The sequence below is a fragment of the Geotrypetes seraphini genome, chromosome 12 (assembly GCF_902459505.1).
Source record: "Geotrypetes seraphini chromosome 12, aGeoSer1.1, whole genome shotgun sequence".
Lineage (NCBI taxonomy): Eukaryota > Metazoa > Chordata > Amphibia > Gymnophiona > Dermophiidae > Geotrypetes > Geotrypetes seraphini.
Window position 1 is genome coordinate 119,330,517 of NC_047095.1, and position 25,570 is coordinate 119,356,086.

The 25,570-nt window shown below is 43.4% G+C and overlaps 1 protein-coding gene across 1 annotated transcript; it reads left to right on the forward strand.

Annotated features, from left to right (window-relative positions):
* Window positions 1–6,730: 6,730 nt before the first annotated feature.
* On the forward strand, window positions 6,731–16,399 carry LOC117346344 (polypeptide N-acetylgalactosaminyltransferase 6-like). The gene is made up of 11 exons (XM_033915745.1): window positions 6,731–6,813; window positions 7,909–8,414; window positions 9,281–9,453; window positions 11,423–11,572; window positions 11,810–12,044; window positions 12,127–12,244; window positions 12,365–12,565; window positions 12,829–12,960; window positions 13,897–13,998; window positions 15,704–15,856; window positions 16,024–16,399. Exons 1-11 carry the CDS (start codon window positions 6,778–6,780, stop codon window positions 16,150–16,152), a joined length of 1,935 nt encoding a protein of 644 aa, XP_033771636.1. The 5' UTR covers window positions 6,731–6,777; the 3' UTR covers window positions 16,153–16,399.
* Window positions 16,400–25,570: the final 9,171 nt, after the last annotated feature.

Here is a 25,570-nt window from a genome sequence, read left to right on the forward strand (position 1 = left end):
TATTGGATCTGATCTACTCTTTCACTTTTTTTTGTTTCTCTTGAAAAGGGGTTTTTGTTTTGGGGGGAGGTGGGGGGTCTAGAGCTGTGTGCAAAGCTTTTTGCAGAAGGGAGTTCTCTATCAAATTTGTGTGGAGCATGTGAACCATGATGACAAAGGTGTGACTAATTCTACTAATGCCCAGCCAAACATCTGTGATCCTTTTTTAGGCTTTCCAAAAGGAATAGTAAAGCATAGCTGTGTTTCTCAGAGCTACAGCCTTACCTCAACTGAAGGCCCCAAAGGCTAGTCACTTGCTGTTGATCCTTGAGTTGCCACCTTTCCAGTCAGGTTTACAGGATATTCACAGAGAATATGCATGATTTGCATGCAGTAATGTATGCCATGCATATTCAGTAAAATCATGAAAACCTGACTGGTAAGGGGGTACTCCTGGACTGATTGTGGTGGTGGGGGGGGGGGGAGACAGACGGAATGTAGCTCTATATGGCCTAAAGCTTGGGCCAAAAACACCCATACTGCTCCAACTCCAGTCTGGCACCATTGAAGACTTAACTATCAGATATGCCAATTTAAAACTGGTTTGAATTCTTAGCTTTTAAACAGGAATTAAGAAAAATGGAAATGATTTGGTTAATCAGGCAAAGAGGAGGATAAGATAAATTGGAAGATTTAAAGGATTATAAATTTGATCAATGAGAAACGTTCCAAATGCTATGACCAAAAAACAGGTATAGCCAAAATTAACAGATGTGTTCAAATTGGTTAATACTTTACAGATACTGAATTGATCTTGAAACCAAATACAGAATGTCCAGTCTTCTGAATCTCTTAGTAACTTTAATCGCCTACTACTAACTATGCTGTCCTTCAATTTGGCCATTTGGAAGATGGTTCAAGGGTAGACATGTTCTGGAATCATTTCCAGACTCTGGACTAGCAAGATTATAAAATTGTTTAATAAATGTTACATTTGAATTTCTTACTGGACCCTTGCTCCCCCTGCCCATAATGAAGAATGCTCTGTTCACTTTTAAAAGAGGATTTATTTAAATGGACTGGATTGTTTCATGATGAATTGGGTCAAATTTTGATTATCCCTATCTTATCAATTGCTACTAAATCTAATTATAGACCTATCACAAGTATTCCTTTGTATACCAAATTGCTGGAAGGATTGGTCAACTTAGAATTAGTAATCCTATTTGGAAAAATTTAATATTCTTCATGAATAAGTCATGTTTCAGATGAGGCTTTAGTACTGAGAGGTTCTTGCCTCACTGATTGACCATCTCCACTGTCTATTTAACAAAGGCACAAGTGCTTTAATTCACCAGCTAGAGCTTAGCAGTGCCTTTGAGCAAGTAGATCACGAGATCCTGTTGGGATGTTTGGATACAATAGGACTCTAAAGGAATGGAGCTGGTTTATTGAAAAGATCTTTTCAAGTTGCTAGTGACTATTGTATTCTCATTCTTGGAGCAACCCATGTGGTGTGCTCTAAGGCTCACCTTTGTCACCCACTTTGTTTAATATTTCTTCACTTGGGGAACTTATTGCAGAGTTTTTAAACTTGAAATTCCATATCTATGCTGACAATATCACCATTTTGATTCACCACCAAAATGTTAAATCGTATATTGTTCATAATGAATCAGATTGAACAGAGGACTATACATTTCAAGTTGAAACTCAATACTGAAAAGACTAAATTTTTTCTGGCCAGTCCTAACAATAAAATCAGATACATTACTCCATCTGGTAAAAAAAAAAATAAAAATGCTCATGTCTTGTGGAAATTGCAGACCATCAAAATATTTTGATAAGTATCATTTAGATTACTGGTACAGTCATTAAATTTTATTCATCTTGGATTATAACAAAGGAAAATTTTTTTAAAAAATTCAGCCTATTGAATTGACTTCAATTTGCTTTTCCTGTCCAACTGAATGTTCTTTTCAAAACATTCTGGTGTCTTGTCTTGTGGAAATTGCAGACAATAAAAAAATATTTTGATCCAGTATTTCAGTCATTCATTTTATCCATCTTGGATTATTGTAATATCTACTTAGGATCTTGCAAGAAAATCTTAAAACTGAGGATAATCCAAAATATAGCTGTCCGTTTGTTTGGTTTAAGTGATGGACTCACGAGCCAACAGCAAGTGGGAAGGCACTGTCAAGTGGGAAGGCACTGTCAAGTGCTTCTAAAGTACTATCTGAAGGTTACTATTCCTTACCCCTTGTCCAACAGGTCACAGAGGAGGCTTTCCTATAGATGTCAACCTATTTGTTTACCTCCATCTTGCTGCTTCTCCTCAGTCAATTCCATCTGTCTATTTGCTCCCTTTCCACATAGAAGGATTTCTCGGGTTCTAATCTTCCTTTCTGACTTCTCTTCAACTTCCTTACTGACCTTTACAATCGGCCCTGTGTTTTATTTTGTCTCAAGCTAGTCTAGGGCTTTAGCCTTCTCCCTTCTAAGGAAACTGCCCTTGATAAACTCTCCATGGACCTGCTGCTGCCCAAATCTAAAATTCTCTACTCCAGTCCTCATCTTCCTCAATCTTATCAGTGGCATTTTACACAGTAAATCACAGCCTACTCAAGGATACTGTTCTCACTTGGTTTTCGAGGCTCTTATCTCATCTCATGGTTTTTTGTTTTTCCTATCTCCTGTGGCCAGCATGCTTCAGGGCTCTTTCCTGGGACCTCCTTTCCACCCCCCCCCCCCACATCTACACTATTTTCCCTGGTGCTCCAATCACCTTTAGGATGACTACTAACATTTTACTTCCCTAAGCCAAAAATTTCTACAAGAATCCAGTCTCGAGTCTAGACTCAACCTTTAGGATGACTACTAACATTTTACTTCCCTAAGCCAAAAATTTCTACAAGAATCCAGTCTCGAGTCTAGACTCAATTAGGGCACCGGCCTTTGACCTAAGGGCTGCTGCAAGAGCGGACTGCTGAGCACGATGGACCACTGGTATGACCCAGCAGCAGCAATTATGTTCTGGATGTCTTGCTGCCATTTGAAATAATGAGTTCAGTCTTGGCCACATCATTCCTCTTAAATCTGCCTCCTTCCCCCTTCCTCCAATGTCTATTATGATGGTAAACACATCCTCTCTGTCTCTTGGCTTGCAACATTGGGCGGAGTCATCTTCATATACATCGGGCGCCAAAACTTGTTGCTTTCTCTAAAACGCCACTAAAATTCAGAATTTCCTCCTTGAGCATGCTGCCAAGCCCCTTATCCACACTCTTGTCACCTCATGCCTGGATTACTGCAACTTGCTTTTGGTAGGTCTACCACTTAGCCATCTCTCTCCTCTTCTGTATGTCTAATTATGCTTGCACTAACCACTCCAAGTCGCTTCATTGGGTCCCTGTCCGCATACAGTTTAAACTCCTCTTACTGGCCACCAAGTGTATTTGCTCTGCAGTTCTATCTTATCTCTCCCTACTCTACCCTGAAAACTCTGTTCATCAAGCAAGTCTCTCTTGTCTGTACCCTTCGCCTCTCCTGACTCTGTCCCTTCTGCCTTGCTGCACCGTATGCCTGGAACAACCTAACTTACTGGGTAGTCGGGCTCCATGTCTGGCGGGTTTCAAATCTAGGCTGAAATCCCACTCTTTTGAAGTTGCGTTTTTAAGTCCTAACATTACAAACCAGTAAAGCACCATATTTTTCATTCCTGCTGTCGTGCTGCCTGATAACAAGGAATCATTTTTAAATTCAGCCTATTGAATTGGCTTTTCGATTTGCTTTTCCTGTCCAATTGGGCATTCTTTTCAAACATCCTGGTGCCTTTATTTTGTAGCCTCTTCCCATACTCCCATCCTGCTGCTGTGATGTAAATAAAATTAAACAGACTTTTACTCTGTTAGTCCTAGCTCAGGGGTGGGCAACTCCAGTCCTTGAGGGCCAGAAACCAGTTGGGTTTTCAGGATTTCCCCAATGAATATGCAAATACATCTCATGCATAGTCATTGGAGAAATCCTGAAAACCAGACTGGAACTGCCCACTCCTGTCCTAGCTCTATATCTAACACTAGCTTTGGCAGGATGGACATGTCAATCTGACATTACAATCACAAAATAGAAATTACATTTTCTACCTGTTGTCTGGTCATTTCTATATTCAAATGATGGTGGTATCAGGCTCTGGGTGGGAGTCATCGTCTTCCACCACTCATAAAACAGACCCTGATGCCTTAAGAAATGTTTAAACGCAACCATGACCGAGAGCAGAGACATCAGCAACCTCCAGCGGTCTGAAAACGGCACAAGGTGTACAAAGTCCCCGACTAAAACTGTACATCAGGAATTTGGAAGGATGGCAAAAGATCAGGTGAGTTGAGATAGCTGTAAACGAACTCACTGCTATGCTCCTTCACTGACCTCTCATCTAAGAGAGAATGACCACGCCATGAACTATGTGCCTTAGAATGATGATATTTTATTATAAAAATGCTATAGTAATAAATGAACAGCAAATAAAATAATAAAGACATATTCAGCATAGACTCAGACAGCCCCCAGGAGAGAAATTTACAACATGACGGAGCACCGGCCAATCTATCAGTGTTAAAAAATTTCTCTAACCAGGGTTGTAGTCTGGCCACATTCTTATACCATCACTAGAGGATCATTGGATGTGGTAAATGCAGGTAGTTTTCTGGGAAATACATCAGCCATTTTAAAAATAGACTTAGGTTTCAGTCTGTGCTATTTTGTATGCATTCCTTGCTTCCAGCAATTTAGACAGATAAAAAAAGTATTTTTTATTTAATTTTCTATACTGTTCTTCTCAAGGGAGCTTAGAACAGTTTACATGAACTTATTCAGGTACTCTAGCATTTTCCCTTGTCTGTCCCAGTGGGCTCAAATCTATCTAATGTACTTGGGGCAATGGGGGGATTAAGTGACTTGCCCAGGGTCACAAGGAGCAACGTGGGTTTGAACCCACAACCTCAGGGTGCGGAGGCTGTAGCTTTAACCACTCTGACACTCTAGAAATCAAAATGTAGTAAAACTGATCTAAGTATAGGACAAGCAAGCCATTGTGACATCACCGATGAGGTTGGCTCTTATTGGGAGAATGAGGCATTATGATGTCACAATGCTGGTTATCAAGAGGCTGAAACTTTTCACACTATTTATTCCGTTTTCTATATGGTTCTCCCAGGGGAGCTTGGAACTGTTTACATGAATTTATTTAGGTACTCAGGTATTTATCCATGTCTATCTAATGTACTTGGGGCAAAGGAGGATTAAGTGACTAGCCCAGGGTCCCAAGGAGCAGTGAGAATTTGAACCCACAACCTCAGGGAGCCTAAGGCTGTATCCACTGTGCCATACTCTCCTCTGATTCTAAGGATCCATGCTTTAAAAAATGGCGAGGTAACAGGAGACGAACTGGTAAATAACAGCACGGATGACCTAAACTTATGGGAGTTGGGAACTCGCTCCCCCTCTCCCACTGCCAAAATTCAGCCAGATCTTCATATCAGCAGCCAAAATACAAACCGACACAAAACAACCCAACCCACAATAGGCATGCAAGGAAGATCAGGCATAGGAAAAGAGCACATACATATTTACTTTACATTAAAGGTTTCTATTCCGCCATTGCCTTGCGGTGCAGACTCTCCTACCCTAGAAAATCAACCACTTAATCAGGGTAGGGAAATAGAACCATGCATCTGAAAGAAATAGGGGCTGGAGCAGGTACTGCCACTACTAGGGTTACCATATGGCTCCAGAAAAAGGAGGACGGGTTTTACTTCCTTTGAAAGCGATGGAATTAAAAGCCGGATGTCTCAAGCCATCCTCCTTTTTCTGGAGCCATATGGTAACCCTGGGGCCCACTACCCATCTCTTATCATCACCACACGGAGTGGACAAAGGATGGCACCGATAGCCAACGGATTACGTTTATCAAAGGGAGAACCATATTAGATGCTCACCCAACAGGAAAAAAATAGAGAGAGACCCAGAGATAGCACAGCGACAAAAAACACTCCAGACCGATGAGGAACATCTCTAACCTCGGTCTCAAGCACAGGGAAAATCAAACAAAATCAGATGGGACTGATTACAGAAGGATACCGGACCTGCACTCATCTCTCTACCTGTCTCGCTATGATTACAGAGCATGCGCACCACTTCTGCACAACCAGCGCAAAACAAAAGAAAGAGCCACCACCCCCCCCCTTTCTGGCTAGAGCACGGGTGTCAAAGTCCCTCCTCGAGGGCTTTCAATCCAGTCGGGTTTTCAAGATTTCCCCAATGAATATGCCTGAGATTTATTACCATACAATGAAAGCAATGCATGCAAATAGATCTCATACATATTCATTGGGGAAATCCTGAAAAGCTGACTGGATTGCGGCCCCCAAGGAGGGGCTTTAACACCCCTAAGCTATAGTGTTTAATACCTTGCACTGCAAGCCAGGAGGGGAGGGGGGCGTGCGAAGAAGAAGGCAGGGAACTTTCAGGACCCTGCCAGGGTCTCCAATCTGCAGCCTCTTCCTCTCCCTCCCCCACCCCACTAGCCTTCGCTGCTGCCTAACCCAATGCCTGCATAACTGAACCAAAAATTTTAATTTAAAAACCCCCACAAAACTATTAAGAATGTTACAAGAAGGAAGAGCAATATCACAATGTATATCTTAGCAATTTTTTTAATGATTGAAATTGATTAGCTCAGCCACCCCCATGGCCTTGGGGACAGCTGTATTTAAAGAGCTCCTCCAGGGTTTGGACTCTATGGAGGTTGGGGGTGTGGTTCTGTTCCAGAAACAGGTGAGTGAAGTGCATTCAGAAGGGCCTGGAGCAAACTGTCTGGGCTCATGTTTCAATTCAATTTCTTTTTCTCTCTCTTATTTAGAAATGAGGGGGTACTGAGTATAAGAAGTGGGGGTGCTTTTTATAACTCTGCTTTGTGTTTTATTTTAGGAGTAGGTTATAGTTTTGAGCTGGAAAATTGGTGCTGATCTCTTATGGTGCCAATTATTTAAGACTAGAAAAAAAAAATACTAGCTTTAGTTATTCATTCCTTTCTTTCTCTCTTATTTTAAGTGTATTAACCTGGGAAACTGTTGTTTGTCTTCTGATGAGTTTAACTGATTCTCTGCGGCATACATACAGTTAAATTCTACCTTCAAAAGCAATGTGTGCTATAGCATTTTTAACTGGGGTGACTCTACTAGCTAGATTTACAGATTTGTAACTTTCTCCCTCTATATGCTACTTGGAGCAGTAGTTAATGACTAGATATGACTCAACTCTTTACAGTTGTAATTCAAAGTGGTTTTCTGTCCTTAAATGACTTAACTTTGTACCTGAGGTAATTGGCGTTGGGGAGGGTGTATGTGTGTGTGTAAAGTGACTTGCCCCTATGTCTTTAGGAGCTCCCTTTTGACAGTTAATTGTTCTAACCTTGAGGCTGTTTCTCCACTTACTTTCTGTTAAGGCCCCTAAAATGTGTAGTAGAAAAGCTATATTCTACCCAGTAATATGCTCCTCTTTTGTGGGTGTGCATAATGAACCCATATAGAAAGTGACTTATGTCTCTTGTATGCTATATTGTGTTCAGGAACTTTCTGTTAGTAGATAGATAATAAGTTGTTTTGAAATCGAGAGGTAACTGCTCCTGGAGAAGATGATAGAAGGGTGTAGAGACCTAATCTTCAAAGGCCAGTTAATATGCATTTAGATCTAAGAGCACTCGGTTAAGATGTCTATTGATGGAGGCAGCCATTTTGTGCTAGTGGGGAAAACTGATGTTGGGCTTCGCCCCTTCCCTGTCTAGATAATTGATTCTTTTTAGAGAACTAATATGCCTGAATAACAGAATGTCTCTTTAATCCTTGTTGTTTTCCTTCCTATGCTCTTCAGCCCTTCCTTCCTTTTTATCCCCTCTCCCTTTTCAGGGTCTGGGCCATGCCTCTCACACACAGAAATGTGTGGAGGCTGCGTTTACTGCTGTTTCTCTGCATCCTGATGCTGGGTTTTATGTATTGGCTCCTCTCTAATACTGAGGTGCAGCAGTCAATGAGGAAGGAGTTGGCTTATACTACCAGGCATGCTACGGTTCATGTTACGAGTGTATACAGTGATAACAGCACCCCTCGGGGGCAGATAGCACCATCACAAGAGAATGAAGGGCCCATGGGCTGCCTCCCTGGCTACTATTATGCTGCCGAGCTCCAGCCCCGCTTCCAGCGGCCTCACCAAGATGCCGGGTCCCCTGGCGCAGGGGGAAGACCGTACCAGGTGTTAGATCTGACAGCAGAAGATGAGATGGAGCTCAAAATGGGCTATGTAAAGTATAACTTTAATGCCTTTGTCAGCGATCGCATCTCTCTCCATCGGGACCTTGGACCAGATACCAGACCCCCTGAGTAAGATAGGAACAAAACTGTGTGGTGTACAGTATTTATTATGTGCTTCCTGCTTTCCTGTCATGCCCCCCACTTTCATTTCTACACAGAGCTTAGCTTTCTTATAGATGCCATCTAAGGTTACTTGCGGGCCTCGTGTCAATAGAAACAGTCTGAGCTGGCTTTGGCTTTGTCCCTCTTGCCTCTATAAATTTGTAGACCTAGTTGATGAGCAGGAAATATATAACCCAGCATGCAGTAGGGCAATCCCAGGACTTAACTGAGCCTGTCCCAGATGACTTTTTGTAATCCTGCTTAACCAAGTATTGGTCATAAACATGTGTTTTGACTTGCATGTTTAATCCTCTTTGCTGAGGCTATAGTTGGACTACAGATTTCGTTTCTAGGTCTAATGTCCAAAGAAGTCATGGGAGGTTGACAAACCTGAGCAGCTTAGGTAATGATTGGTGAGACAATGAAAGAGTTGATCTTCATTTATTCTAGAGCTATCTATTGTATTTGACTTATCTTGCTTGAAACTTGGACTTGTCAATGAGAACTTGTTAATCTGAGACTGAAGGGGTGTCTTGATGACAAACTTCATTCAGTTTAAAAGGTGGTTTTAACAACGAGGACAGGGATAGGTCACACCATCTGCATTGGGGATAAGATTTCATAGTAGCTCTAACCACTGTGCCATACAGTCCCACACGATTCTCTGGGTTTAGGTTCAGGAGACACTGCCTGGGAGCCAAGGGATGGAGTAATGTCTCTTTAAAATGCTCATCTTTCCATGCCTCTAGTGAACCCCTGAGACAATCCTTTATTGCTTGATTTTAACTTTCTGCAGTAACATAACCTACTCCTCTTGTCCCCTCCCCTGAAAGGTGTTTGGCGAAGAAGTTCAAGCGTTGTCCAGCCCTGTCCCCTGTCAGTGTGATCATTGTCTTCCACAATGAGGCCTTCTCAACTCTGCTGCGTACAGTCCACAGTGTTCTCTACACTGTACCCCGCTTTCTCTTGCATGAGATAATCCTTGTAGATGATGCCAGTACCAACGGTAAGCCACACCTAGAATGGATGTTGTATCTTGGAGAGGGGCTATAGCATCAGATGCATGGGAGCCATGCAGAACCATCTTCCCCCTTGGTTTGACTTCCATTGTGGTCTGCTTTGAGACAACAGGTACTGTTCTCATTTAGGTGGGGGAAATTAGGTCTATTCTTCAGTTGCCAGATTTCATACCCCTCGATTTTCTTCCATATGTGGAAAAGACTCGGGAAATAGTTACCAGACACAATAGTGTAGTTTAAAACATCAAGGCCTTGGGAGTTCTTGGTGTCCTAACTGGTAGGGTACCAACTAAGAATTTCCCCAAATTACAAATGACTGGCCATTTTTATTGAGTTTGACCTCACTTAAGGAAACTATTAGAAATACATAATTGGTACATCTTTAATTACAATGACTTCATTAATGTCCAATGATAAACTGCATACTCCAGCATTGTTTGTTGGTTTGTCGCATTGTTTCTTAATCTTTCGTTAATCTTCCCTAGCAATAGTAATGACATAGAACACTCCCTAGCATGTGATAACTGTTTCAGTGTATGGCACACTGACCTTGTTCCTAGTCCCTAGGACAGGGGTAGGCAACTCATAAGAACAGTTAGGGCGCTTGTCTTTGACCAGAGGGATGCTGCATGAGCAAATTGCTGGGCACGATGGACCACTGATCTGACCCAGCAGCGGCTGTTGTGTTCTTATGATTCTGGCCTTCGAGGACCAGAGTGGCCCACCCCTGCCCTAAGACATAGGTATGTCTATTAAAAACAATTTTAACACTTGCCAGTAATGCTAACAAAGCAATATCCTTTCACTGTAACTCTGAAGCTTTTCTATAGCATTCAGCTTCCATCTTTATTTTAACATATGTATATAGTCTTGTCTTCAGATACCCTATGCAAGGGGCATCTCATCCATATTAGGAACAGTTGTAAAAACTTGTTTCCTTAGGTGCAATAAGATCACAATAGGGCCATCGGAAGACTGAGCTGATCCTGTATTGCACACAAGATGTCTCTCTGTTGCAATTCTACAGCATAGCTTTTTTTAACCCAGTCCCCAGGGCACACTTATTCTGTTGGGTTTTCAGGACAAGGAGAAGATGATTGACAGAACTGGAAAAATCTACTGCAGTAGACTATCCTTATCACCTGGGTGGATCAAGATCAGGGTGTCCATGTTGCAGGTGCCCCTAAACCTGCTTAAAGCTGAAGGAGATGCAGCCTGCTGGTGGGCTTTGGGGGTTCCTTCCCAAGCTTCTACCAAAAGAACCCCCCCCCCTAATATTCCCATTGCTGACCCTGTTTGGGCCATGGGTTCCACCCCATTCTGCTATGCATGTTCAGGTTGCATTTGGAACAAGAAATAGAACAATCTTAATCCTAGAGAAAGTTGAGGGTGTGAGTAGAACTTGGTGAATCTGCAATAAAATAGATCAGAGTGGAGATGGGTGTAAGCCTGCAACTAAAAGGCCAGAGCTGTTGTAGGGTAAAATTAGGATTAGCCTAGCCATGGGTGCCCAACCTTGGTCTTCAAAGACCACAACCCATTCAGGTTTCAGGATTTCCTAATGCACAAGTTTAAGATTTGATATACCACTCCTGCATTTTACTGACCTAAGCGGTTTACAATGTATCAAATTAAAATGAAATTAGGGTAATTTCTCAAGTACCTATCTGTCCCGAAGGCTCGCAATCTAGCTAAAGTATCTGATAAACTAAAAATAAGTAAACAACCCAGTCCTTATGACACGCAGTCGAGTTCCAGGATACTCTCGACTAGTATACATGAGAGAATTTGCATACAATCTCCTTTGTATGCATATTCATTGCAAGTAAAACCTGACTAGGTTGAATCCCTGGCCTAGACTGACCCGAGGGTGTTCCCCAATGGGAGTTACTATGTATTGGTTCTGATGAAGATTTTGGTGGGGGATGGGGGTGCTCCTGTTTCTCCCGTCTACAGAGGACTTGAAGAAAACGCTGGATGAGTATGTGAGACGGCTGGAGGTAGTGAGGGTCCTACGGCAGCCAGCAAGGAAGGGGCTGGTTGGTGCCAGGTTGCTGGGAGCTGAGCAGGCCAAAGCAGATGTACTGGTGTTCCTGGATGCCCATTGTGAGTAGAGGGCCCACCGGAGGTGAAACTGGTTTGATGCAGCACAGGATAGCTGGAACCAGGAGGGGAGCATTTGGTGAAGGAAACGAGACACTGCACTTGGAGGTGACTTAGGTGGTGGCGGATTAGGCATTCAACAGCACATGTGATAGGCTCACAAGGGGTGCCCTGGTACTTGGCATTCTTCCCCCTTCCATTTCAGACTTCAAGGATGCATACCTCTCCTCTCGCCTGCAGGCGAGTGCTGGCCAGGGTGGTTGGAACCACTTCTGGATCGGATCGCTTTGGACGACACTCTTGTTGTGAGCCCTGACATTGCCTCCATTGACCTGCACACCTTCCAGTTTCAGCAGCCTGTCCCTAAGCCCTCGAGCCATGCCCGTGGAATATTTGACTGGTCGCTGGCATTCATGTATGAGCCCCTGCCCAAAGCCCTAGAAGACATGCGGACTGATAAGACTCAGCCGTTCCCGTAAGTGACAACATGCACTCCGCCCACTCTCTGCTTAATTCTTATAGGCAGGGACTTGACAGATTTCTCTTTGTGTATCCAGAACACCAGCCATAGCGGGGGGACTCTTTGCTATCTCCAAATCCTTCTTCCAGCACATTGGGACCTACGATCCAGACATGCAAATCTGGGGAGGCGAGAATTTGGAAATGTCTCTTAGGGTAAGAGACATGGCAAGCGGGAGCAGGCTGCACGCCTGCTATGGTGGTCTTGGCAGGAGATGGAAGTGATTTTAAGCAGGAGGGTCAAGCCTTTCAAAAGATGTTGTTCTCTCTTCTCAGGTATGGATGTGTGGAGGAAAGCTGGAGATTGTGCCCTGCTCAGTGGTGGGTCACGTCTACCGCATAGAAAGCCCTCACACCTTTCCTGAGGGGAGGTCGGTGGTGTCGCGCAACCTGGTACGACTGGCAGAGGTTTGGATGGATGAATACAAGATGCTGTTCTATCACAGGCATATGGAGGCTGCCCGTATATTTAAGGAGGTAAAACTTTGGACTTTGTGCTAAACCTCATTCACCCCCTTCTCATCTCATTATGTTGGATTAGGTTCATATATCAGATATAGTAGAAAACTCTTCTTAGTTGAGGGGAGGGAAAGGGGTAAAGGAAACCAAAATTCCTGACCCATTTCTCTGAGCTAGTTGGTGAAGCCAAGACCCCAGTGGCCTACCCCAATTTGTTACATGTCATGAACAGAGACCTGACTGCTGTTTTTTGTTTTGTTCTCTCTTCTATCTCTGTCTAGAAGTCATACGGTGACCTGAGCCAGAGACATCAGTTGCGAGAGCAGCTGGGCTGTAAATCTTTCAGCTGGTACATGAAAACCGTCCGCCCAGACTTCTTTATCCCAGAACTCAACCCACGCTTTTATGGCGCTGTGAGTACTCTAGGCCTCTGTATAAGGAGATGTTTAGTGGCGGACAGCTGGGCAGACGCTGCGCTGTGAGCTCACGAGTTGCCAATTAAGCCTCAATGCCTGAAAATCTTTCTTGAAAAGGTTTTAAAAAAAACATTTTTATTTTTTTTTAAATCTGAAACTTAAAGCATTGCTATCTGGTTCTGAAAGGGTGTTCTTGCAAAAGACCTTTCCCAAATGGTGCAGCCACATAGCATGCTAAGAGGCTTGTTGGCATAGGGTACAATTCAGGCTCTGGATCCTCCAAGATAGGATCACAGCCTGCACTAAATACTTGAAGAGCTGAGGCTTTTATTATTGCTGTACCCCGCTTAGAAATTTGAATAAGCGGTATAATTTTTTTAATAAACTTGGAAACTTGAGGCTGTATCTAAATATATACAGGCCATAAGCAAGACAAAAGCAGAAGTAGTAAATGTATCGTATCTGAAAAAGCAAAACCTCTCCAATGGAAAAGGTCTCACTGGGAGGGGTTCAAACTTGAGGCCCATCTTCTCTAAAAAGCACCTTAACTTAGGTGCTGGTAAGTGCCCTACCAGCGCCTAAATTTTAAGTCAAAAATGCTGTTTTAATTGGACTTAAATACAATTCAAGGTGCCTAAAGGCTTGTGTGTGTGTTTGGGGGGGGGGGGGGAGGGAGCGGTATGTATAGGGGCACCTTCAGAATGGTTAACATCAATTTGGTTGGAGTCTAATTCTGTGGCAGCTCAAGAGACAAGCTCCAGCTGGGGACTTCAAAACTGGTTGGGATGCCTGTCTGTGGGTGGGGGACTTCAAGAACACGGCAAGTCTGCTGTATGTTGAATTACCAGGCTAGTGACACTTTCCCCAGTGGCCCAGTTCTAAAACCCTGGGCAATGTGCTTCTTTTCTTTTAAATTTATTTTTTTTTAACTAGGTCCTGAACAGTGGTTTGAAGATGTGCCTAGATGTTAGTGAGTTGGATGATGGAAAGGCTCAAGTAGGCCTAAGAAAATGCCATGGAAATCCAGATATGCAGGTAAGAAGGGGGCTTCTATGTGTGTGTGGGGGAAGGTATTGTAGTTTGTAGTAAGGGCCAAATTTGATCTGCCTAGGGTAGTGGTGGGCAGCCAAAGTCTTGAGAACCATAACCCAGTTGGGTTTGAGGTTTCCACAATGAAAACATGCTTCAATGCTTTTACATCTATTTGCATATAAATAGTATCATTCGTGTTCGCATTGTGGAAACCTCAAACCCAACAGGGTTATGGCCCTCAGACTGTGGTAGGGTGGTAATTACTCCCAGAAGAACTCTGGACACAATTGCAAAGTCAGCATGTTATTTAAATTTGACAACACTTAAAATATATTTTTGATAATTTATCATGAATTTCAGTACATTTCAGTATTCTCATATTTATAATAGAGAAAGCAAGCCTTCACTTGGGCCCCATTTTTACTAAATGTCGCAACACTGCTCCAGCGTGAATAGGAATTCTATGAGCGTCGAGCATTTGGTTCTCCAGGCTGTAGTAGAAACAGCTTAGTAAAAGGTTGGGGGAGCTGGTGATCTGGCAGCATCTCTAGTTGGAGTCGGCATTTATACATCTGAAGGCTAGGCTACATTGTTTGACAAAAATCAAGATACCCATTATGGACAGCATTCTACAAAAAAATGGATCAACTATCAAAGTCTTGAACTTCCAACCAGGTTCAACTGGTCACAAAGCTGGTAAAGGCCAATAACCATTTAAATAGCATGAACATTGTGTTTGAAGAATTGGTTCCATGGAAGCCATTAACTGCACCAAGTTGTGTGTGTGGTTTTTTTTATTTTTTATTTTTTTTTTTTTTGGGGGGGGGGTTAATGTGCAACTTCAGTCTACAATTAAGTTCTTAAGCCAATGATTTTGGTATTTGACCAGTTTGTAGAAGTTATGGGATCTGGCTTTTAGTTTTGCTTCAGTGTGGAAATTCAGTACAATCCAATTATAAGAAAACACAGAATGACCCCCCCCCAATCTCCCTCATACCTATCCTCCCCAGCCAGCACTTCTCACTTGCACCCTATTGTCCTCAATCTATCCCGTGTATCTTGGATGCTGCTGTTGGCCTACAGAGCTGGAAGAAAGGTTGCCTTTCCTTTACTGCAATCCGTCTTGAAGAAAGAAGTGACATCCAGGGTGGGACCAGAGAGGGAAGCCTGCAGAACCACACTGGTTGCCAAAAGATTTTGCCAGGTATAATTTGGGCTGCAGAGAAGTGCTGATCTGATTGGGCAGCAGGAGAGGGGGTTCAGAAATTCTGCACAAAACACCAGTAATTCTGCATCCCTGGAGAATTCTACACAGAAGTAAATATTTTCCTGATGTTGGCCTGATTTTCCTGTCTCTCCAAAATGTACTCGGCCTTCAGTAGTTGACTGCCTTCAAATGCTGCTATGGCTGCTGCCCCCCGCACACAGAGGATATGAATTGGGCAGAATGGGCTTTAGCACTTATGGCCATTGCTAAGTAACGTTCTGATGTGGCACAGAAGAGATAGGGGGGGGGTAGAAATGAGAGCAGGAAAGGGGAGATACTTGTCTATGGGGGTGGGATGCATAAGGCCTTCAGCTGTGTGCCCCACCACCAAGGCAGGTCAATATTTACCTAGGGTTTGGATGCCCTCAAGTCAAGACTCCTCCCCCCCCCACCCCCAACAGTGCATGCCAGCTAAACATCTGTCTAACTTTTCTTTTATAGTATTTTGAGTACACTTCCCTGAATGAAATCCGGCACAACATCGACAGTGAGTTGTGTCTCAGTGTGGCACATTCTACCCTTATACTTGAGCCCTGTGTGGATCAGGATGGAGAAAGAAATGTACCTCCGCATCAAGCATTTTCGTATGAGAAGGTACGTTGATATTCTATTTATTTTATGATGTCACGTCGCATTGTAAGTTACAAGACGTGGACAGATAGCCTTTCTCAAGGTAACAGCTCAGCTGGGGCTTAGAACATAACTACCCCCCCCCCCCCAACCTATGGCTGTGTTCATCTGCTGATCTTGTCTCTTTTCAGGACAGTCTGCTTCGGAGTCAGAAATTTGGCTTGTGTATCGAGGCACTGAACTACGCCCTGTTTCTGGCTTCCTGTAACTCAGAAGAGTCAACACAGGTCTGGGTCTTCATGCCTGAGTTGCTAAAGTGAAGAGAGGGCAGATGGCCTGGAAAATCTGCTGAATGATTCTCTTAAGTTTCTAGAACAAACTAGTTTAAAACAATTTTTAAGATGCCAAATGACAGGCTGGGGCTGTCAAAGGGGACAGAGATATAGCTGAACTCTGATTATGGAGTGTTTGTTTAATTTTTTTTGTATTTCCTACCATGATGGCCTATTTTATATCCTGTAGCTAGGGGTCTGCATGTTAGTCTAATAAAGCATATTGAAAAGTAAATTGATCTCATCTACTTTTTCACTTTCTCTTAAAAGCTTTTTTTTTTCTAGAGCTGTGTACAAAGCCTTTTGGAGAAGGGAGTTCTCCAACACGAATTTTGTATGTAACCTAATTCTACTAATGCCCAACCAAACCTAATCGGTGATCTTTTTTTTATTTTTTTTTTTTTTAGGCTTTCTAAAAGGAATAGTAAAGCATATGTGTTTCTCAGGAAGAACTACAGCCTTATTTCAAGTGAAGGCCCCAAAGGCTAGTCACTTGCTGTAGATCAGTGTTTCCCATGTTGATCCTGGAGTTGCCCCCTTACCAGTCATGTTTACAGGATATTAATGAATATGCATGGTATCAGTGTTTCAACTAAGCCAAGTACCCCCTAAGTCTAACAAATACCAACAGGGAGTACCCTGCCAGAATACCACCCCTGACCCAACCCCATAATGTTACTTATTGTAACACAATTTCTTCCATCCATTTTTCATATACACACTAATGCATAATGGTAACCACAGAATAAAAGCAAAGCACACTGTACACAAAGAAACGTTAGTTTATTTGGGGGTTTTTTCCAACAGGTCAAGGCACATCACTTTGCATGGCACCACAGTGACAAATATAACATAAGAACATAAGAAATGCCTCCGCTGGGTCAGACCTGAGGTCCATCGCGCCCAGCAGTCCGCTCACGCGGCGGCCCATCAGGTCCAGGACCTGTGCAGTAATCTTTTATCTATACCCCTCTATCCCCTTTTCCAGCAGGAAATTGTCCAATCCTTTCTTAAACCCCAATACCGTTCGCTGCCCTATAACATCTTCTGGAAGCGCATTCCAGGTGTCCACCACACGTTGGGTAAAGAAGAACTTCCTAGCATTTGTTTTGAATCTGTCCCCTTTCAACTTTTCCGAATGCCCTCTTGTTCTCTTATTTTTCGAAAGTTTGAAGATCTGTCCCTCTCTACTCTCTCTATGCCCTTCATGATCTTCATGCCCTATCATATCCCCTCTAAGTCTTCTCTTCTCCAGGGAAAAGAGACCCAGTTTCTCCAATCTCTCAGCGTATGAAAGGCTTTCCATCCCCTTTATCACAAAACTGATAATTTGATCACCTAAATTGAAATAAATTATTTTTCCTACCTCTTGAGTCTCTGGTTGCACTTCTTTCAGACTATGCATCCAGTTTTTTGGTGTTTTTTTTCTGCCTCCTGCACACCTCTTCTGGACCCCCATTCCCTTCCCCAACCAATATCTCTTACTTTCTCTGTCCATGAATCCAACTTTTCTTCTCTCCTCCACCCCTGTTGGCAAAATATATCGCCCTCTCTGTCCATCTGTCTTGAGAGATCCAGGTATATCTCCCACCCCTTCTACTGCTACATTTCTCCCTCTTATCCCACGGATCATGTGCAGCATTTTTCACCACTGCCCACCTACCCACCAGCCCCATGCCCATTTCTCCCTTTATCACTCCTCTCCAGCACAATGCCACACTTCTCCCTCCATCACTGTCCATTCCTCCCCACTTGCACCACCCTATCCAACATTTCTCCTTCTCTCCCTCTCATCCTTCTATTCCCCATGCATCTCTGCCTAATTTTCCTTTCTTCCTTTCCCCATGTGCACCATCTCTCACACACTCATGCCCATTAATTCTCCCTTTCTGTTCCCTTCCTTCTGTGTCCAGTGTTCATGCCCCTTCCTGACTTGCAGCTTTGTCCCAAAATTAAGTGCCACATCAGGAATCCCTGCATTCTCCCTCCCTAAAGCCAACCTGTCCACAGAAGCTCCAGGTGCCACAGGGGATCCCTGCTGAAGCTGCTGCCAGGGATCCCTTCCTTCTGCACCACCCCCCCACTCCTGAAGCCAACCCTGTTGTTTCATTTGGGCTGGAATCAGTCCAGCCTTCCCCAGCAGCAACTCTGTACAGGGATGCCATGTGCAGTGATTTCACACGCAACTCTGGGCTGGCCCACAAGCCCTCCCTCTGTCAATTCTGATATCTGAGAGAAGATTCCAGGTCGGCTACACAGAGTGTGAGGTGCTGCTGGGGAAGGAGAGCCAGTCCAGCTCCAATGAAGTAACAAGGTCAGTTTTGGGGGGGGGGGAGATGCAGCAGGCATGGATCCCCAGAAGCAGCTTCTGCAGTGGGCAGGGAGTGATCCCATGCTGAGTTCCCCCCCCTCCCACCCCTAGTGTTGAGAAACCACTGTTCTTAAACCTATCTGGAGGATTACTACTTCCCTGCCTCTCATCCAAAAGGTGACAGAAGGAGAGAGGTTGAACTGTATAAGAGTGAGTGTAGCAGCCCATTTGCCTACCTCAATCTCGCTGCTTCTTGTTCAAAGTCAATTCCATCTGTCTTATTTGCTCCCTTTCCAAATAGAGGGATTTCTCATGAGGTCAAATGATCCAATCTTCCTTTCTCACTAACCTTGACTCCTGGCCCTCTCAACCATCTCCTTCCCTTGTATCCTTGGTGATTTCAAATATGCATGCTGAGGACAGCTGACTTCTATGCCTACATTTCTTGCTCTTAATATCCTCTTTCAGGCTTTAGCTGTGCTGCAGTATGTACCCCTATGCACCAAAATGGCCACTGCCTTGATCTTGTCATTCTTTAACTTAACTGCTGACTTCTCCACCTCCAAATTCTTCCACTTCAAATTCCTGTACCCAATCTGCTGCCTTCACTTCAAATTCCTTGCTGGCCTCTTTTCAATCTGCCCTTTGGCTTGCAAAACTAGACCACTACACCCGCTCGACTGACTTAGCTTGAGTCTAACCCTTTGTCTCTTTGACTTGCTTGACTCTGCTCAAGGTGCCCTCACTTCTGACTCCTTTGCTTTCTCTCCATACCGAGTACGTCATGATGAGGTTCACAAAATTAACCTAAAGTTCCTAAACCAAATTGCCTCTTCCTTCTCCCATCCACCTTTTTCTTTCTTCTCTGAAATCAGATGAACCTGCACATTTTTTTCTCCTCCTCAAACTTGCTACCCATTCCTCTAATCCATCTTACTGCCATATTCTCAACCTATCATTCTCTATTATGACTGCACCTGATGCCTTCAAACACGCCATAGTTATACTACTGCCCAAAACACATTGCTGACCTGTACCTGCCCCTCCCCACCCTATCTCCCTTCGTATCCAAGCTAGATGAATTTGCTGTTCATTGCTGTTGTCTTGACTTCCTTATGTCTCAAGCTATTCTTGATGTGCTCCAATAGGGCTTTGGCCCCCTTCCAGTGTAAGGAAACTGCCCTTGTTAAAGTTTCTAAGGACCTGCTCCTGGACAAATCCAAAGGTCTCTACTTGGTCTTCATCAAGCCATTAGTGGCATGCTATGCAGTAGATCACAGCCTACTCAAGGATTTCAAAGCTCTTATCTCATGGTTTCCGTCTCTCTCCCCTGTTGTACTTCTAGCCTATGCTCAGGAGGATCCTCCACTGCCATTCTGCTATTGGTTACTTCTCTGTGCCCAAAATTTCTACAACAGTCCAGGTCTCAACCTGCCACCATTTGAAATAAGTTCAGTCTTGACCATATCATTCCTCCTAAACCTGCCTCCCTCCATTCTCTATTATTCCTGTCTCATTGGCTTGCAACAGTGGGGGATCATCTTTGACTCTTCTTTTATATACAGCAGACACCAAAACTTGTTGCTTGCTAAAATCCCTAATCTCCTTCTTGAGCATGCTGCCAAGCCCCTTATCCATACTCTTGTCTGGATTACTGCAACTTGCTTCTGGTAGGTCTACCACTTAGCCATCTCTCTCCTTTTCAGAATTCTGCTGCACGTCTCACATTCCACCAGTGTTATGCTCGCATTACCCCCCTCCAAGTAGCTTCATTGGTTCCATGTCTACTTCCTCATACAGTTTAAAACTCCTCATATTGACTTCAACTGTATTTGCTCTGCAGTTCTTCTTTCATTTCTCCCTCTACTTTGCCCTGGGACCTCTGTTTATCAGGCATGTCTCTTGTCTGTACACTTCTCTCCTGGCTCTATCCTTTCTATACCATATGCTTTGAATAACCTACCTGAGTTGTAGTCAGGCTCCATATCTAGCAGTATTCAAATTTAGGTTGAAATCCCACCTTTTTTTTTTTAAATTTAAAAGCTGTGTAAGCCCTAACCCTACCAACTGGTAAAGCATATTTTTCATTCCTGCTGTAGTGCTGCCTGATTGTTCCTAAGTCCAAGAGTTTGATTGTCTTGCTACAATTTCACAGGAAGAAGTATACCATGCTGCCCTAGATTGGAACGCCTTTGAGGAACCAGATTGGAACAGTTTTACATAATTATATAACAGAAGCACATTCATGTTGCATTCTAGATTCTTGTCCTCTGGCAAAAATAAAAGCTGCATCACTGGAATTCAAATAACTGTTGGCTCATCTGGCATATAACCTAAAGATAGGAAAATTTCCTTCAAATGAGGGAAACATAATTACCCCAATGGTTAAAAATCAGACAGTATCTTTAGCGACAACAAATTATAGGCCAATTGCTTCCATTCCATTATTTAAGATAATGGAAGGTCTTGTTCAAACTCAACTGCTGGAATACGGAAACCACCACTCTCTCCTGCATGATTCCCAATCAGGTTTTAGACATCTGTACAGCGCCGAGACAATGATTGCTGCCATTCTAGACCATTTACACACTTTGGTTAGCAAAGGCTCTGGTGCCTTGGTGATGCAATTTGATATGAGTTCCGCTTTTGATTTGGTTGATCATAAATTGCTGGAATGCCAATGGAAGAGTGTTGGAATGGTTCCATGGGTTTCTCACAACAAGAACTTACCAAGTCTGACTTAATGACATTCTATCAGGTAACTGGAGTCTTCCATGAAGAGTTCCTCAAGGGTCAACATTGTCCCCTTTATTCTTTAATATCTATATGTCCTCACAATGAGATAAGCTAACGCATCTGGGAATAAAGCTGTTTAGTTATGCAAGTGACATAACTATTAGGATTCCTAGTTTAGATTCTCTCTCAAGTCACAGAAGTATTTAGACCAGGGGTCTCAAAGTCCCTCCTTGAAGGCCACAATCCAGTTGGGTTTTCAGGATTTCCCCAATGAATATGCATGAGATCTGTGTATGCACTGCTTTCAATACATATTCATTGGGGAAATCCTGAAAACCCGACTGGATTGCGGCCCTCAAGGAGGGACTTTGAGACCCCTGATTTAGACTAATCGAACAATGGCTGACTGAATTTAGACTGAAACTAAATTCAGAGAAAAAAAAAAACTTTTTCACACCTCCTCACGTCAAAATCAAATCAAAATGTGCTCTGCATATTCCTGGGGAGGAGGAGGAGGGGGGGGGGGGGGAGGCTGAGGGATGGGGGGATTAGGGATTGAGAGTTGTATATCTGTATAAAACACACTTCAGTGAGCAACTTGGTGTTCTTGTGTGTGGGCAACCTGTATCAATCTTTGGGTAGCTTGTACTGATTGTCATTGTATACAGGGACCCTGATGTGGTAACTTTATTTGTATGCTTATGTTCCTCTCTTCCTCTGTTTTGTAATCTTGGATTGCTCTGAGTTGCTTTAAATAAAGTTTAAAAAAAAAAAATCACATCACAACATCTGACTATAAACAACGTGACATACTCAATTGACTCATCCATTAAGACCTTGGGTGTAATCTTGGACAAGAATCTGACGGTGAAGAATCAGGTGGATGCTCCGGTAAGGAAGAGCTTTCACACTGTATGGAAGCTCTGCTCAATCAGCGTATACGTTGATGCCGTCTCATTCAGGCTCAGTTCCTGGTCCTGAGTCAAATGGACTACTGTAATGTTGTTTACTTGGCAGGAACACTGAGAAACCTGCAGAGATTGCGCATTGTCCAAAATGCAGCGGTGAGACTCATTTTCAAGCTAAAGAAGTCAGACCGTGTCACTGCCTTCTTTCGCAAATTACACTGGCTGCCAGTGGAGGCTCGGAGTGGGTTTAAGTTCGTGGTTTTTTTTGGCTATAAAACCCTGTTTGGTCTTACCCTGAGTTCCCTCACGAGTTCATTTTCACTTGCAACATACCAGACGTTCAGAAGTCATTTTCCTTTTTCCTATCAGGCAGCGTCCTGGGACAAAGACTTACATCTCTTAATCATGGCTTCGAGCACTTATTTAGATTTCGGGAGGCATTTGAAAACATATTTCTTCACCAAGTATATAGGAAACTGACCTCCTCCTTTACTAATGCGTAGTGTGGGATTTAGCGCCAGCAGCGGGGTAACTGCTCCAACGCTCATAGGAATTTTATGACTGCCGGAGCAGTTACCGCCGCTGCCAGTGCTAAAACCCATGCTACGCGTTAGTACAGGAGGGGGATAAGTTATTCTATTCAATTGTAACATCTTTCTCTTTTGTAAACCGCATGGAGCTTCACGGTCCTGCGGTAAATAAACAGAATGTTATGATACAAGGAAAATTTTTTTCAAGTCAGCCTATTGAATTGACTGTTCAATTTGCTTTTCCTGTCCAATTGAGCATTTTGTAGCCTCTTCTCACACACACCCCCACCCCCCGTCTTTGCCCTCCAGCCCCATCCTGCCACTGTGGTGTAAACAAAATTAAACAGACTTTTCAGCTCTCTGTTAGATAGCGAGCATGAGCTAGGCCCCAACACCAGCTCTGGCAGGATACACATTTCAAATCTGACATATGGTAATCACAAAATAGAAAATAAAATTATTTTTTCTACCGTTTGTCTGGTCATTTTATATTGAAATCATGTTGGTCCCAGGCTCTGGTTTGGGGTCATCATCGTCCTCCACCGCTCATAAAACAGACCCAAATGCCTTAAGAATTGCTTTAAAAACGCAACCAGGACTGAAAGCACAGACATCAGCAACCGCCATCGTTCTGAAAACAGTCGGCACAAGGTGAACAAAGTCCAAGACTAAAACTGTAACATCAGGAATTTTGGAAGGATGGCAAAGACACCCTTTAAAGATCACCTGAGTTGAGATAGCTGGTGAAGAATTACTTTATTTTATTATTTATTTATTCAATTTTCAATACTGTTCTCCCAAGGGTTTATATTAATTTATTCAGGTACTCAAGCATTTTTCTCTGTCTATCTAATGTAACCTGGGACAAAGGGGGATTAAGTGACTTGCCCAGGGTCACAAAGAGCAGTGAGGATTTGAACCCACAACCTCAGGGTGCTGAGGCTGGAGCTTTAACCACTGCGCCACTCTAGAAATCAAAATGTAGTAAAAGTGAGCCAAATATAGGACAATCAAGCCATTGTGACATCATGGATGAGGTTGGCTCTTAGGCATTGGTGGAATGATGCATGATGATGTCACAATACCAGTTCTAGTTATCCAGAGGCTGAAACTAGTCACACTATTTATTTATTCAATTTTCAATACTGTTCTCCCAAGGGTGCTCATAATGGTTTACATGAATTTATTCAGGTACTCAAGCATTTTTCCCTCTCTATCTAATGTACCGGGGACAAAGGGGGATTAAGTGACTTTAAATTATACTATATATGTAGGATGCAGAGAGCCCAATCTGAATCCAATCACTAATACCCCTCCGTACTCTTTTAATACTTTAAAGTAGAGACTGGTGACTTTCCCAGGGTCACAAGGAGCAGTGAGGATTTGAACTCACAACCTCAGGGTGTTAAGGCTGTAGCTTTAACCACTGCACCTCTAGAAATGAAACTAGTAAAGGTGAGCCAAGTTTAGGACATTCAAGCCATTGTGACATCACTGATTGGTGGAATGAGGCATTATGATGTCACAATACCAGCTCTGGTTATCCAGGGACTCAAACTTTTCACACTATTTATTTATTCAGTTTTCTATATGGCTCTCCCAGGGGAGCTCTTATGGTTTACATGAATTTATTCAGGTAGTAAAGCATTTTTTCCTATCTAATGTACCTGGGACAAAGGGGGATTAAGTGACTTGCCCAGGGTCACAAAGAGCAGTGAGGATTTGAACCCACAACCTCAGGGTGCTGAGGCCATAGCTTTAACCACCGCGCCAGCTAGAAATCAAAATGTAGTAAAAGTGAGCCAAATATAGGACAATCAAGCCATTGTGACATCATGGATGAGGTTGGCTCTTAGGCATTGGTGGAATGAGACATTATGACGTCACAATACCAGCTCTGGTTATCCAGAGGCTGAAAGTTTTCACACTATTCATTTATTCAATTTTCTATACAGTTCTCCCAGGGGAGCTCATAATGGTTTACATGAATATATTCAGGTACTCAAATGTTTATCCCTGTCTATCTAATGTACCTGGAGCAATAGGAGGATTAAGTGACTTGCCCAAGGAGCAGTGTGGATTTGAACCCACAACCTCAGGGAGCCTGAGGCTGTAACTTTAGCCACTGTGCCACACTCTCCCCTGATTCTAAGGATCCATGCTAAAAAAAAAAATGGTGAGGTAGCAGGAGAGGAACTGGTGACTAACAGCACGGGTGACCTGAACTGATAGGACTTGGGAACTCGCTCCACCTCTCCCGCTGCCCAAATTCAGCCAGATCTTCATGATTCCAACAGCCAAAAAACCCTACCAAAATCAATCCAACCCAAAATATGCATGCAAGGAAGATAATGCATAGGAAAAGGGCACATGCATATTTATGGGGGAAATCCTGAAATCATGACTAGATCACGTTTGCAGACTCCCCTACCCTAGAAAATCAATCAGGATAGGGAAACAGAATCATACATCTGAAAGAAATAGGGGCTGGACCAGGTACTGCCATTACCCATCTCTCATCATCAACACACGGAATGAACACAGCACAAACGATGGCACCGATAGCCCATGGATTACGTTTATCAAAGGGAGAACCCGGAACTTCCACCAGCCACCATATTAGATGCGCACCCAATACAGAGACCTGGAGATAACACAGCGACAAAAAATACTCCAGACCGATGAGGAACATCTCTAACCTCGGTCTCAAGCACAGGGAAAATCAAACAAAATCAGATGGGACGGATTACAGAAGGATACCAGACCCCCGTTCACCTCTCTACCTCTCTCGCCATGATTACACAGAGCACGCACCTGCGCACCACATCTGCACAACCAGCGCAAGCCGAAAGAAAGAGCTCCCCCTTCTGGCTAGAGTGTTTAAAACCTTGCACTGCAAGCTGGGGGGAGGTGGAGAAGGA